At 41.7% G+C, this 12,780-nt stretch overlaps 1 protein-coding gene across 1 annotated transcript; it reads left to right on the forward strand.

Annotated features, from left to right (window-relative positions):
* The first annotated feature begins 1,861 nt into the window (after positions 1-1,861).
* LOC140888075 (uncharacterized) lies at positions 1,862-11,772 on the forward strand. Its single transcript, XM_073295750.1, has 2 exons — positions 1,862-2,072; positions 11,141-11,772. The coding sequence occupies exons 1-2, from the start codon at positions 1,862-1,864 to the stop codon at positions 11,770-11,772; spliced, it is 843 nt and encodes a 280-aa protein (XP_073151851.1).
* Positions 11,773-12,780: the final 1,008 nt, after the last annotated feature.

Here is a 12,780-nt window from a genome sequence, read left to right on the forward strand (position 1 = left end):
CTATATTATAAATAAGTTATTGCAGTACAGAAATTACACACAACAGGTCACAAATTTTCGAAAACCCTAAGTATTTTTCTCTGAAGTGGCCGCCCCCCTCCCCTCTGCTCGGAAAAATCCAGTCTGTGAATTTTGAATTACAGTCTGGTTTAACGGATCAAATTCGTTAATTCTCTTCGTAGAAACTTCTGATAGATTTTCTAGTGCAATCTATCAGAGGGATTAATTATCCGTTCGTGGACCTGATTGAAGAACAGTTCGTCCATCAGTTCCAGGGATATACAACAAGAGCAGAGCAATCTGTTGGTGTCCATAATCTCGCTTCGAGATTGAAGGTAAAAATTTATAATTGTTATTTAATTTTTACACACACAAAATTTAATCGTAAAAAGTTTTGATACCCATTATGGAATCGTTCCATATAAAATTTTTAAACTTCCGCTGCACCGGGTATCAATCCTGATTGATCTGATCGCCGCGTTCTCCAACAAAAGTTTAATGGACAAAGTGTTCAAACAACAGATAGGCAAAAATATTGAGATCTAAGTGGACTATATTCTGGTCAAGACCCGAACAGCAAAGCAATTCATTTCCGACCTGACTCAAACATTCCAGACATTACGCAATTATCGATTAATGTTAAACCCGAGCAAATGCACATTCGGGGTTCAGACCGGGAAATTTCTTGGGTACATGGTCACAAGGAGAGGAATTGAAGCTAATCCGAAAAAAGTGCAGGCCATTATCTCTATGGGGTCACCCAGGAATATTCAAGAGGTACAAAGGTTGTCTGGAAGGATTGCTGCACTAGCTCGCTTCATATCAAGATCCGCAGATAGGAGTTTCCTTTTCTTCAAAGCACTCAGAAAAACCAAAAACTTTGAGTGGGATGAACCGAGCGAGAAAGCTTTTCAGGAATTGAAGACATATTTTGTAACACCCGGTATTTTTAATACGTAAATCCGCATGCATAATTAGGATATTTAATTATTAAAATTTTAGATTTATGGGTTAAATAATTATGTGAATTATTTATGCATGATTTAATTTATTTTCAAGCATTTAACCCATAATTAGTGATTTTTATGATTTATGGCATTTTAATTATTTGATCACGTAGACGGGACCGTGGACGGACGAGATGACAACTTTCTACCCAAATTATTTTTTGAGTCTTTTAGGAGCCCAAAAATATTATTTTGAGATTTATTTCCTCAAAATTTTTAGTATTTAATTTTATATAATTTTAGGAGTCCATTTTTATCCAAATTTAGCCATTTTAATGACTTTTAATTATTTTTAAAATTCCCTTAATTTGTAATTTCGGGATTTTTATGTCTTTAATTTAAGTTATTAGATTTTAACTTTTATTTGGAGTTTTAAAACTTTATATTTTATATTTAAAACTTTTAATTTCCTAAAAACCTATTAAATTAAAAAACCTAGACTAAGTCTAACCCTAAACCCCACACACTCATGCCTCCCTTCACCATTAGCCGCCCCACTCCACCTCCTCCATCTTCATTTTCTTCATCTAGCAATCCTAAAGAATTCATAGCTCGTTTTTGAAGGTCCGAAGCTCGTCGTCGTCGTCCCGTCGTCCCGGAAACGTTCTACGCAACTCGATCTTTGATTCATCGGTGAAAGGCATGTTTTCTTTCTCCATTTTTCATTCCCTATCAGTGATTAATAGTGTGCGTGTGTATGCATCAAATTTATTCAAGAAATTTTCAAAAAAACGTTTGCTTTTGGATGTTTGCACCTTGTTCATGTGTTATTTTCATCATGCTCACGTTTTGCTAGGGTGTATGCACGGCTGCTGGTCAGGAGACGCATGGGGGGGTTCCTTAGGGTCCCTAGGATGGGTTTGGTTGGATGGTTAAGGCTGGAAGAGGGCTGGAGTCGAGCTACATCAGATCTAGGGTCCAAGGGTTCGCAGCTTAGGGTTTGGGAGAAAAGGGGTCGGCTGGTGCATGCAGGGCCGAGAACCAGCCGACCCATGGCCAGGTTAGGACCGGCAGGACCTTGGGAAGGTCCTGCCGACGGCGGTCCAGCCAGTGGTGGCCGGACTGGTGCGGCAGCAGCCCTTGAAGGGCTGCTGCACGCAGCCGAGAGGATTTGAGAGAGGGGGGGGATCGGGTTGGGCTGGGTTCTGGGCCTGGGTGTCCTGGGTCGGGTCAGTAGGTTAGTGGGTCGGGTAAGTTGGTCCGGGTCCGGGTTTGGTGGGCCGGGCTCGAGTCTTTTTAATTTTAAAATATTTTAGGAATTAATTGGTTTTTGGGCCAATTTATTAGAAATAAAATTATTTGGACTCCCAAATAATTTTATTTGGGCTTTTAAAATTTTAATTAAGTTAGTCCATTAATTTTATGGGCTTTTGAGCCCATGAAATTTATTGGGCCAGTCTTTGGGCTTTTGGGTCCATTGGGCCAGTTTAAGTTGTTATTGGGCTTAGAATGTTTTAAATGAGCTTTAATTATTTAATTGGGCTTAGAATAATTTTTATTGGGCTTAAGTATGTTATTGGGCCAGTCTCAGTGTTAATGGGCCAGATTTAAGTAAATGGGCTTGAGTGTTAGGGCCAGCAGTCCAGGACCATCCATGAGAAAATTGCATGTGTCCTGATTATATATTTAATTATTTTTATGCATTAAGTTATTTTAATATTTATATGTTAGTAAGAAATTTAAATTAAATATATATGAAGGACACACATTTTAATTAAGTACATGCATTCATGAAATAATTTTATGCATAATTAAATGTTTAAGGTTGAGCAATAATAAAAATATTTTATGTTGGAAGTTGAAGTAGTGTGACAATTTAAGGGGGATTCGTCCCCATATGTGAACTATTGAAGGGCAGTTTACTGCCAATTTAAGAGGTGATTCGTCACCGCCACGTACGTTGGTTTCCACGCTGATCAGTATTTAATGTATGATTTAAGGTTACACTACGGATACAACCATGCGATGTTAGAAAATTAATTGCTCAACAATGTTTATGTATTATGTTATTTAAGTTAAGTTATGTCATGTTATGGAATTTTCAAGCATGCTCATTCATGTATATGTATGTATTAGTATTTAATTGTTTTAAATTACTTTAAACCCTTGTTATGTTAGCATGTTGGGTCTCTAGGCTCACTACACTGGTATGGTGCAGGTGAGTTCGTTGAGGATGAGGTTGTACCCACCGGAGGCGAGGATGTATGAGCGGGCATGCAGTGACCCCGTGACCGCGATAGATGTCTGAGTCACATGCATGTTTTTAATTATGTCAGCACGTTACACATTTTATATTATTTTTCAGTGGTTGTGAGTTTTGAATATTTTATTGAATATTGTCAGTACATGCAAATTTTAATCATTTTATTTATGCAGCATTTTTAATTAAATGTTTGACTCAGATATTTATTTTATTTTAAATAATGCATTTTTATTTAAGTATTTAATTGTTTACTTATTTATTTATGTATTTTAAATCTTTTTATTCTGTGCATATATGTATGGGTATATATGTACATATTTTATTTAGTAATTATATATAAAAAAAATTTCCGCATATTTATTTATTAATTATAGAGTTAGAGTCGTTTCAGTTGGTATCAGAGCACGGTCCTTGGAGGGGTCATTACTGCTATGCGAGCTCAGAAATCCACGCTACCGGTCTGTAAGTTTTAAGTGTTTACAGCATGATTTACTTTTAAGAATTTAAGTTAGCATTAATTTTTAAACCACTTAGTTATGCATGACGATTTACGTAAAGAAATATGTGGTGGTGCAGAATGCCTCCCAGACCGATGAACCGACGTGGGGGATCTCCACCTACACCTCCACCTCCACCTCCACCTCCACCTCCGCAGAACCCTCTAGCAGCATTGGAGCAGGCCAATGCGAATATGATGGCAGGGATTACTGTTCTGTTAGAGCAGCAGGCTACTCGTCCCAGGTTGTCCCATGAGGAGGACGTTGCTGAGAGGTTCCAGAAGAAGGGACCCAAGGAGTTTGTGGGTACCACCGATCCTTTGGTGGCGGAGGGATGGATTCGCTCTCTGGAGTCCATCTTTGCTTATATGGGGATCACAGACACCGACAGGGTGAACTGTGTGACGTACATGCTGAGGGGTGATGCAGCACTCTGGTGGGATGGTGCAGCCAGGGGAGTTCACCTTCCTACACCGACCTGGGCAGAGTTTAGGCGTATCTTCTACGCCAAGTACTTCACTGAGGATGTGCGCAGTCGCATGATCCGAGAGTTTATGAGTCTCCGTCAGGGGGACAAGACAGTGGTTGAGTATGTGAGACAGTTCGAGAGGGGCTGTCACTTTGTGCCTCTGATTTCAGATAGTACACCAGAGAAGTTGAGGCAGTTTGTGGAGGGTTTGAGGGCGGATATCAAGCATGATGTTCGCATGGCAGACGTCCTTACTTATGAGTCTGCAGTCAGTAGAGCCTTGCGTTCCGAGGAGGGTCGGAGAGAGATTCAGAGGGAGCAGCAGGGGAAGAGGCAGTTTCAGGCTGGGTATCAGCGACCATCTTCGCAGCCTCCTACGAAGAAGCAGTTTACAGGGCCGGCTAAGGGCCCGAATCCACAGCAGAGGCCACAGCAGCAGAGGCCGCAGCAGCAGAGGGGCGGGGCCCCTAATGCCATAGCTTATCCTACTTGCCCGAAGTGCCAGAAGATGCATTCGGGACCTTGTCTATTGGGAGCAGGAGTTTGCTACCACTGTAGGGAGCCAGGGCATCAGATAGCTAACTGCCCGAGGAAGAAGAACACCGCTGGTAGGGTGTTTGTGATGCAGGCCGAGGAGGTAGATCCAGACACCTCCTTGATCACCGGTATATCTTACCCCTAATTTTTAATAATTTTTCTTTGGTTAAAATTTCGTCTTTAATTTGGAATTATTGTTATTTGGGTTATTTAACTGCATGTTAGAATAGAAAGCATGTTTTACTTGTGATTAGAATTAAGAATTAGTAGTGACTCGTTGGGGAAAATTTAGTAGTTGTATGAAACTGTTGGGAATTTTCTGCGTGCAGGGAGAATTCTAGTTGGAGGCAACTCCACGTTTGCGTTGCTAGATTCAGGGGCTACGCATTCGTTTATCTCCCTGGAGTTTATCAGGCGGGTAGGCATCACACCTGAGAGTAGTGACAGTGGGTATGATGTTACTATGCCGTCAGGGCAGATTATTTCTACCTCGAAGGTTATTCGAGGACTGGAGTTAGAGCTGCAGGGACACTCCATTCGAGCAGATGTAGTAGTTTTGCCATTGAGTGGATTCGATTTGATTTTGGGCATGGACTGGTTGACAGTCAATGGAGCTTCGATTGATTTTCGTCGGAGATCAGTGTCAGTGAGACCTACAGTAGGCGACCCGTTCACTTTTCATGCATCTCAGAGCAGTGATATGCCTCAGGTGATATCTCTTATTCAGGCGAGGAAGTTGTTGAGATGGGGTTGCCAGGGGTTTCTAGCGAGTATTGTCACGACTTCAGAGCCATCTAGCAGATCATTATCAGAGATAGAGGTGGTTCGTGACTTTCCGGATGTCTTTCCAGAGGATGTTGCCGGAATTCCACTAGTGAGAGAGGTGGAGTTCAGCATCGACTTAGTGCCAGACACCGTGCCTATCTCTAAGGCACCGTACAGACTTGCTCCTACCGAGATGAAAGAGTTGAAGGAGCAGATTCAGGAGTTGTTAGAGAAAGGCTTTGTTCGTCCTAGCTTTTCTCCGTGGGGAGCTCCGGTGTTATTTGTGAAGAAGAAGGATGGCAGTATGAGACTGTTCATCGATTACCGGGAGCTCAACAGGGTCACAGTGAAGAACAAGTATCCATTGCCGAGGATAGAGGATTTATTTGACCAGTTGCAGGGAGCTTCGGTGTTCTCCAAGATCGACCTGCGATCTGGTTATCATCAGTTGCGTGTTAGAGATGCAGATGTGTCCAAGACTGCTTTCAGGACACGATATGGGCATTACGAGTTCTTAGTGATGCCATTTGAGATGACCAATGCTCCAGCGGTTTTCATGGATCTCATGAACCGATTCTTTCAGCCGTATTTAGATCAGTTCATCATAGTCTTTATTGATGATATTTTGATCTATTCTAGGAGCATCGAGGAGCATAGACAGCATCTTCAGACAGCCTTGCAGACTTTGAGGGAGCATAGGTTGTATGCCAAGTTCAGCAAGTGCGAGTTTTGTCTTGAGCAGGTGGCATTTCTTGGCCACATTATTTCGAGAGATGGGATTGCAGTTGATCAGTCTAAGGTTGAGGCAGTGCAGAATTGGGGTATTCCGAAGAATGCTTCAGAGATTCGCAGTTTCTTGGGTTTGGCAGGATATTATAGGAAGTTCATCAAGGGTTTTTCCTCTATTGCAGTACCCTTGACTTCCTTGACCAAGAAGAATGCGAAGTTTATCTGGAGTTCAGACTGTCAGAGGAGCTTCGATCAGCTGAAGGAAGCACTCACTACTGCACCAGTGTTAGCGATGACAGTACCACACGAGGAGTTAGTGGTGTACACCGACGCATCTAAACTAGGTTTAGGCGCAGTGCTTATGCAGTGTGGTAAGGTTATTGCGTATGCGTCGAGGCAGCTGAAGATTCACGAGCAGAATTATCCGACGCATGACTTGGAGTTAGCAGCAGTGGTTTTCGCTTTGAAAATCTGGAGGCACTATCTATATGGCGAGAAGTGCAAGATTTTCACAGACCACAAGAGTCTCAAGTACTTCTTCACACAGAAGGAGTTGAACATGAGACAGCGCAGATGGTTGGAGTTGGTGAAGGACTATGACTGTGACATTAGCTACCATCCAGGTAAAGCTAATGTAGTGGCCGATGCTTTGAGTCGGAAGTCGTCAGTGGTATCATGTTTGACCGTACAGTTACCACTACAGAGCGAGATTCAGAGATTTGGCTTGGAGTGTTATCCAAGTGGCCATGCACCGAGCTTGTCAGTGTTGACGGTGCAGCCAGTTCTGCGAGATCGGATTAGGGAGGGACAGTCTACTGATGAGGAGTTGCAGCGATGGAGACAGAGAGATGAGGCTAGAGGTAATCTCTTGTATACAGTGGAGGATGGTATCGTTCAGTACCATGGGAGGATGTGGGTACCGAACGTCGATCAGTTGAGAGCTGAGATTTTAGCAGAGGCTCACACATCTCCGTACTCCATTCACCCCGGAAGTACGAAGATGTACAAAGATTTGCAGCTATTGTATTGGTGGCCCGGGATGAAGAGTGACATCGGGAGAGTGGTGTCAGAGTGCTTGACTTGTCAGCAAGTCAAGGCAGAGCATCAGCGTCCAGCAGGACTTCTTAGACCTCTTCCTATTCCGGAATGGAAATGGGAGAATATTACGATGGACTTTGTGGTTGGCTTACCGAGGAGTGCCAGAGGTTGTACAACGATTTGGGTGATTGTGGATAGACTCACCAAGTCAGCTCATTTCTTGCCGGTGAGGACTACTTATACTTTGACACAGTATGCAGAGCTTTACATCAGAGAGATTGTTAGAATGCATGGCATACCAGTGTCTATTGTGTCAGACAGAGATCCGAGATTCACATCAGCGTTTTGGAAGAGTCTGCACACAGCTTTGGGGACGAGGCTTTTGTTCAGTACATCATTTCATCCCCAGATAGATGGTCAGTCTGAGAGAGTGATCCAGGTTCTCGAGGATCTTCTGAGAGCTTGTGTCATTGATTTTCGGGGCTCTTGGGAGACTAGACTGCCATTAGTGGAGTTTACCTATAACAACAGTTTTCAGTCGTCTATAGGTATGGCTCCTTATGCAGCATTGTATGGGAGGAGATGTAGATCTCCTGTGCATTGGGATGAGGTTGGTGAGCGGATTTTGCTGGGTCCTGAGATTGTGCAGTAGACAGCTGACATAGTGACTCAGATTCGAGATCGGATGAGGACAGCTCAGAGTCGGCAGAAGAGTTATGCAGATGCCAGACGACGAGATTTGGAGTTCGCTGTAGGTGATCACGTATTCCTGAAGGTGTCACCTATGAAGGGAGTAGTGCGTTTTGGCCGGAGAGGCAAGCTTAATCCGAGGTATATAGGGCCCTTCGAGATCTTGGAGAGAGTTGGCACGTTGGCCTACCGTTTAGCTCTACCACCGGGGCTAGCGGCAGTGCACAACGTTTTCCATGTATCCATGCTTCAGAGATATGTCTCCAACCCGTCGCATGTGTTGGATTTCGAGCCCTTACAGTTGCCACCAGATCTAGCGTATGAGGAGAGGCCAGTGCGGATCTTGGCTAGGGAGGAGCGGAGGCTTAGGACGCGGGTCATACCGATGGTCAGAGTCCAGTGGCTGAATCACTCGGAGGAGGAAGCTACTTGGGAGACCGAGGCAGACATGAGGACTCGCTACCCGGAGTTGTTCGGGTAAGTACTTTAATTTCGAGGACGAAATTCAATTTAAGGGGGGGAGAATTGTAACACCCGGTATTTTTAAATACGTAAATCCGCATGCATAATTAGGATATTTAATTATTTAAATTTTAGATTTATGGGTTAAATAATTATGTGAATTATTTATGCATGATTTAATTTATTTTCAAGAATTTAACCCATAATTAGTGATTTTTATGATTTATGGCATTTTAATTATTTGATCGCGTAGACGGGACCATGGACGGACGAGATGACAACTTTCTACCCAAATTATTTTATAAGTCTTTTAGGAGTCCAAAAATATTATTTTGAGATTTATTTCCTCAAAATTTTTAGTATTTAATTTTATATAATTTTAGGAGTCCATTTTTATCCAAATTTAGCCATTTTAATGACTTTTAATTATTTTTAAAATTCCCTTAATTTTTAATTTCGGGATTTTTATGTCTTTAATTTAAGTTATTAGATTTTAACTTTTATTTGGAGTTTTAAAACTTTATATTTTATATTTAAAACTTTTAATTTCCTAAAAACCTATTAAATTAAAAAACCTAGACTAAGTCTAACCCTAAACCCCACACACTCACGCCTCCCTTCACCATTAGCCGCCCCACTCCACCTCCTCCATCTTCATATTCTTCATCTAGCAATCCTCAAGAATTCATAGCTCGTTTTTGAAGGTCCGAAGCTCGTCGTCGTCGTCCCGTCGTCCCGGAAACGTTCTACGCAACTCGATCTTTGATTCATCAGTGAAAGGCATGTTTTCTTTCTCCATTTTTCATTCCCTATCAGTGATTAATAGTGTGCGTGTGTATGCATCAAATTTATTCAAGAAATTTTCAGAAAAACATTTGCTTTTGGATGTTTGCACCTTGTTCATGTGTTATTTTCATCATGCTCACGTTTTGCTAGGGTGTATGCACGGCTGCTGGTCAGGAGACGCATGGGGGGGGGTTCCTTAGGGTCCCTAGGATGGGTTTGGTTGGATGGTTAAGGCTGGAAGAGGGCTGGAGTCGAGCTACATCAGATCTAGGGTCCAAGGGTTCGCAGCTTAGGGTTTGGGAGAAAAGGGGTCGGCTGGTGCATGCAGGGCCGAGAACCAGCCGACCCATGGCCAGGTTAGGACCAGCAGGACCTTGGGAAGGTCCTGCCGGCGGCGGTCCGGCCAGTGGTGGCCGGACTGGTGCGGCAGCAGCCCTTGAAGGGCTGCTGCACGCAGCCGAGAGGATTTGAGAGAGGGGGGGGGGGATCGGGTTGGGCTGGGTTCTGGGCCTGGGTCGGGTCTGGGTGTCCTGGGTCGGGTCAGTAGCTTAGTGGGTCGGGTTAATTGGTCCGGGTCCGGGTTTGGTGGGCCGGGCTCGAGTCTTTTTAATTTTAAAATATTTTAGGAATTAATTGGTTTTTGGGCCAATTTATTAGAAATAAAATTATTTGGACTCCCAAATAATTTTATTTGGGCTTTTAAAATTTTAATTAAGTTAGTCCATTAATTTTATGGGCTTTTGAGCCCATGAAAGTTATTGGGCCAGTCTTTGGGCTTTTGGGCCCATTGGGCCAGTTTAAGTTGTTATTGGGCTTAGAATGTTTTAAATGAGCTTTAATTATTTAATTGGGCTTAGAATAATTTTTATTGGGCTTAAGTATGTTATTGGGCCAGTCTCAGTGTTAATGAGCCAGATTTAAGTAAATGGGCTTGAGTGTTAGGGCCAGCAGTCCAGGACCATCCATGAGAAAATTGCATGTGTCCTGATTATATATTTAATTATTTTTATGCATTAAGTTATTTTAATATTTATATGTTAGTAAGAAATTTAAATTAAATATATATGAAGGACACACATTTTAATTAAGTACATGCATGCATAATTAAATGTTTAAGGTTGAGCAATAATAAAAATATTTTATGTTGGAAGTTGAAGTAGTGTGACAATTTAAGGGGGATTCGTCCCCATATGTGAACTATTGAAGGGCAGTTTACTGCCAATTTAAGAGGTGATTCGTCACCGCCATGTACGTTGGTTTCCACGCTGATCAGTATTTAATGTATGATTTAAGGTTACACTACGGATACAACCATGCGATGTTAGAAAATTAATTGCTCAACAATGTTTATGTATTATGTTATTTAAGTTAAGTTATGTTATGTTATGGAATTTTCAAGCATGCTCATTCATGTATATGTATGTATTAGTATTTAATTGTTTTAAATTACTTTAAACCCTTGTTATGTTAGCATGTTGGGTCTCTAGGCTCACTACACTGATATGGTGCAGGTGAGTTCGTTGAGGATGAGGTTGTACCCACCGGAGGAGAGGATGTATGAGCGGGCATGCAGTGATTCCGTGACCGTGATAAATGTTTGAGTCACATGCATGTTTTTGATTATGTCAGCACGTTACACATTTTAAATTATTTTTCAGTGGTTGTGAGTTTTGAATATTTTATTGAATATTGTCAGTACATGCAAATTTTAATCATTTTATTTATGCAGCATTTTTAATTAAATGTTTGACTCAGATATTTATTTTATTTTAAAGAATGCATTTTTATTTAAGTATTTAATTGTTTATTTATTTATTTATGTATTTTAAATCTTTTTATTCTGTGCATATATGTATGGGTATATATGTACATATTTTATTTAGTAATTATATATAAAAAAAAATTTCCGCATATTTATTTATTAATTATAGAGTTAGGGTCGTTTCATATTTGAAAGGATTACCAGTGTTGAATAAACCAGTCCAGGGGGAGGGGCTCTTTGTGTACTTGGCTGTCACACCCCGAGCTGCCAGATCGGTCCTAGCTCAGCAGGAAGGGTTGAATCATTTACCCATATATTTTGTCAGCCATGCCTTGAAGGGAGCAGAGCTCAACTACATGACTCAGGAAAATTTAGCTCTGGCCCTCTTCATTACAGCCAGAAAACTGAGGCCCTACTTCCTATCTCACCCGATCATTGTTCTTACCAACAGCGCCTTGGGAAAAATCGCGGCCAACCCAGATGCATCGAGAAGATTGATCAAGTGGATTACAGAGTTAAGTGAGTATGACATAAAGTTTGAGCCCCGAACTGCTATCAAAGCTCAAGCCCTAGCTGAATTCTTAGCAGAAACCGTCCAGTTAGAACAAGAAGACCATTTGAAGATATTTGTAGATGGATCATCTTGTCAAACAGGAAGCGGAGTAGGGATTGTGATAGTATCACCTTGGGGTGAAAAAACCAACATTTCAATAAGGTTGGATTTTCGAGCATCTAATAATGAAGCAGAATACGAAGCACTCCTACTCGGGCTAAAGGCTGCTCGGAATCTTGGTGTCTCTCGAGCCACTTTGTATTCAGACTCATAGTTGGCCATACAACAGAGTAATGGGAAGTTTGAAACTAAGAATGAAAAGATGAAAAAATATGTTCAAGCATTGGACAAAGACAAGGAAGATTTCACCGAACTCACCATGGAGTTGATCCCGAGGACTGAAAACACAAAGGCCGATCACTTGGCCCGTCTTGCAAGTTCCGTGGGTGAACCATATGAGCCCGGACAGAGGGGGAAAGTGAAACGACTGGCTACTACTACTCAAATAAATAAAATAGAATAATACGCGGGTTTCAAAAGAATTTAATAAAAATTTCGACATGAGCCGTTTGTTTATATAACGAACCACCAAACACAGACAGCAGTTCAAAATATTTTAAATAAATACTACCCAAACATTCCAACAAGTTCCAAAGCAAAGTAACATGATAGCTGAGTGCCACACCGGGCAACCAAAAGTAAAAGCGATACAAGACAAATGTTCTTACGCAGGGAAACACATCCTGCTACCAAATAAAACAAGAAAGTAGAAATGTAAATTTATTACAGACTCTCAAACTGAAATGACACAGCAGAAAATAAATGGAGCTATGTTCACAGGCCTGCGCCTCCGGGAACCTCACCCAGAGGATCCTGCCCCTCAGTCCACTGATACTCGTCCTCACCTGAAAGTAGGAAGAAGTGGGGTGAGTCTAAAAGACCCAGCAAGACTGTAACGCCCCATTTTTATCTTAAATGAGTTTATTTGAGTTAATCGGAGTTGGCAGAGTTCAAGAGCCGACTTGTTTTTGATCGGGGTCTATTTTGCAAATTTTGGAAATTTCAGGGACTAAAACGCAAATTATGGATTTTATATATTATCTACACTTGAGACTAGTCTTCATTTCTCCTCATCTTCTTCCTTGAGCGTGAACCACCATTAGAGCTGCCCCCTTTGAGCTTCAAGCTTCCAGATTTCAGTCCGAGCTCGATCCGGCCGTTGAAATTTATTTATGAAGGCAGTTTAGAGATCACTGCTGCAAGAGCTCCGTTATATCATTCG

The sequence above is a fragment of the Henckelia pumila genome, chromosome 3 (assembly GCF_033568475.1).
Source record: "Henckelia pumila isolate YLH828 chromosome 3, ASM3356847v2, whole genome shotgun sequence".
Classification (NCBI taxonomy): domain Eukaryota; kingdom Viridiplantae; phylum Streptophyta; class Magnoliopsida; order Lamiales; family Gesneriaceae; genus Henckelia; species Henckelia pumila.

What these genes read in the sequence shown, in the direction of transcription:
- LOC140888075 (XM_073295750.1), top strand. Translation starts at nt 1,862, where the DNA reads ATGGGTTTGGTTGGATGGTTAAGGCTGGAAGAGGGCTGGAGTCGAGCT. An exon ending in AGCCAGTGGTGGCCGGACTG is followed by an intron (nt 2,073 to 11,140) that starts GTGCGGCAGCAG and finishes CATATTTGAAAG; the next exon opens with GATTACCAGTGTTGAATAAA.